Source organism: Equus quagga, chromosome 17 (genome assembly GCF_021613505.1).
Source record: "Equus quagga isolate Etosha38 chromosome 17, UCLA_HA_Equagga_1.0, whole genome shotgun sequence".
Lineage (NCBI taxonomy): Eukaryota > Metazoa > Chordata > Mammalia > Perissodactyla > Equidae > Equus > Equus quagga.
The window spans coordinates 15,839,606-15,842,594 of NC_060283.1; the positions used below are offsets into that span (position 1 = coordinate 15,839,606).

At 34.4% G+C, this 2,989-nt stretch overlaps 1 protein-coding gene across 1 annotated transcript; it reads left to right on the top strand.

Annotated features, from left to right (window-relative positions):
- Positions 1–936, top strand: LOC124229457 (olfactory receptor 8K3-like). The gene has a single exon (XM_046644668.1). It carries the CDS (start codon positions 1–3, stop codon positions 934–936), a length of 936 nt encoding a protein of 311 aa, XP_046500624.1.
- Positions 937–2,989: the final 2,053 nt, after the last annotated feature.

A 2,989-nucleotide genomic window follows, 5' to 3' on the forward strand; every position in this document is an offset into this window, starting at 1 on the left:
ATGACCTGGATGGACAAACAAAATATAACAGTGCTAAAAGAATTCATTTTCATGGGAGTCACAGATCATCCTGAGCTGCAAGCTCCATTATTTGGGCTCTTCCTCATCATCTATGTGATCTCAGTGGTGGGCAACTTGGGCATGGTCATCCTCACCAAGATGGACTCCAGGCTACAAACACCCATGTACTTCTTTCTCAGACATCTGGCTTTTGTTGATTTTGGTTATTCAACAGCTGTAGGACCCAAAATGTTGGTAAATTTTGTAGCTAATCACAATACAATCCCCTATAATTGGTGTGCTACACAGCTAGCTTTATTCATCTTGTTCATCATTAGTGAACTTTTCATTCTGTCAGCAATGGCCTATGACCGCTATGTGGCCATCTGTAACCCCCTTCTCTACACAGTCATCATGTCACAAAGGGTATGTTGGGTGCTGGTAGCAGTCCCCTATTTCTATAGTGCCTTTCTCTCTCTGATAACCACCATAAAGATTTTTATTTCATCCTTCTGTGGCTCTAATGTAATTAGTCATTTCTACTGTGACAGTCTTCCCTTGTTAACTTTGCTGTGCTCAAGCACACGTGAAATTGAGTTGATAATATTGATCTTTTCAGCATTAAATTTGGTTTCATCTTTCCTGATAGTCCTTGTGTCCTACATACTGATCCTTGTGGCCATCCTTAAGATGAACTCTGCAGAGGGCAGGCACAAGGCTTTCTCCACCTGTGGATCTCACCTGACAGTGGTAGTTGTATTATATGTGACTCTATTCTTTATGTACTTGCAGCCCAAGTCCAGTCATTCCTTTGATACTGATAAAATGGCTTCAGTATTCTATACTTTGGTAATACCAATGCTGAATCCCATGATCTACAGTTTGAGGAACAAAGAGGTAAAAGGAGCCCTTCACAGGATATGGAAAAATCTGTGAAACTCCCTGTATAAAGTTCAGTAGGTAATGTATATAGAATAAATTAGGTTATAGATAACTGTTTATTATATATAATAAGCAGTTAGAAGCAGTAATGTATAAAAGGCATGAGAAACTAGAAATGTTTTTCTTATTTTCAACTTATAGTTGTTCAAGTGGTGATCATCATTCTGTTATTAACTTTGATTTGTTCTCAAGTTTCAGTGCAACAGCCTGAAATCTGGACCACTATTCTCACATTGCCAAGTGCTTGTGATATAATTAAAGGGAAGTCTTTCTTGATGCATCTCCCATTAGATAATCTTTATTTAAATATTTACTTTACTAAAATATTTGCATTGTGTCTCACACACCATTTAAATCCCAGTGCCCATAATACTAACATACTGACATATAGAACATGGTAGTCACTGTTCTATGTTCTGGACATATATACAGCCATGAAGAATACATCGAAATATCTGTCTTAGTGATATTTTAACTCTATCTCCCTTATTGTGGACGGAATCTCAAATTTCTGTTAAATTATGATATGTGAACATGCATATGCTTGGGGAAGCAGAAATAGAAGTCTAATTATTTTCAAGTGGTATATTGTGTATATGAAAAATCCAGAAGAATCTTCAAGCTAAAACATTGTGAATATTGAGTTTTGTGAAGGAGGTTGATATAAGGTCAGCATATAAAATATCAATAACTTTGCTATATAATACAAAAAACAGGTAAAAGTGAAACTTTAAGCTATTCTGCAAAAAAAATATCTGTAAAATATTTAGGTGAAAATCTAATGAACAATTTGCATGATTTCATTGCTGTAAACTATAAAGACATTAATGAGTTATTAAAGAAGACATACGAGTAGCAATATATCATGCCAATTGGTTGAAGACAAGAATGTTGTGATGAGGTCAGTTCTCCCTAATTGTCCTATAGATTTAATGCAATAACAATAAAAATTTCAACAGTATTTTTTAATATGCAAGTTAATATCAAAATTTATGTGAAAATGCAAAGGATCAAGAATAGCCAGGGAAATATCTTAGAATAAGAAAAAATAGAGAAGACTTCCAATAACAAATATGAATTCCTTTAATAAAGCTATATTATTTAAAAAATTGTGCCATGAGGCTGACCCTATGACATAGTGGTTAAGTTTGGCATGCTCCACTTTGGTGGCCTGGTTTCATGTGTTTGGATTCTGGGCAAGGACCCACACCACTTGTCAGCCATGCAGTGGCAGTGAACCACATACAAAATAAAGGAAGATAGGCACAGATGTTAACTCAGGGCTAATCTTCCTCAACAACAACAAAAAAATTTAAAAAGGACAAGATTGGTGACAGATGTTAGGTCAGGGTGAATCTTCCTCAGCAAAAAAAAAAAAAAAAAAAATTGTCGTGAATACAAGTATCGACAGACCAATAAAAGAGGTAAAAATGAAGCCCCAAAACAGACTCACATGTGTAATTTCACTTGATCTTAAGCAAAAGCTCCGTTACAATGTAGTGAGGAAAGGAGAGTTTCTCAGAAAATTGACCTAGTTCAACTGGGTTTCATATGTAAAATATGTACCTAATCATTTGTCTGAATTATATGTAAAAATTAATTGAGATATATTATGAATATAAATATGAAAGCTAAAAACCACAAGGTTTCTTCACAAAAAGTAGAATAATATCTTCATGACTTGGAAAAGCAAAAAGTTCTTAAACAGTGCACAAAAAATAATAACATTAAAGTTGGATAACTAGCACTCAGCCAAAAAATACATGAATGAGTTAAAAAAAATCATTAATCATTAGATAAGTGCAAGTTAAGATTATACTCTGATATCTCTACTTAACCAACAGGATGGCTAAAAGTAACAAGCTTGTTTCAACAACAATTCCAAATTTTGATGAAAATGTGGAGAAACTAAAATTCTTTTCCTTTCTTGCAGGAGTGTACGTTGCTATAAAATAATGGGGGAAAAAAGGCATGGTAAATACTAAATTTTAGTATGTGTATCCTCTATGATGCAGCAATTCCATTCCTGAGTAATGATGCCCACTGG

Excerpts from the sequence above, each read along its gene's own strand:
- LOC124229457 (XM_046644668.1), top strand. The coding sequence starts at position 1 with ATGACCTGGATGGACAAACAAAATATAACAGTGCTAAAAGAATTCATT.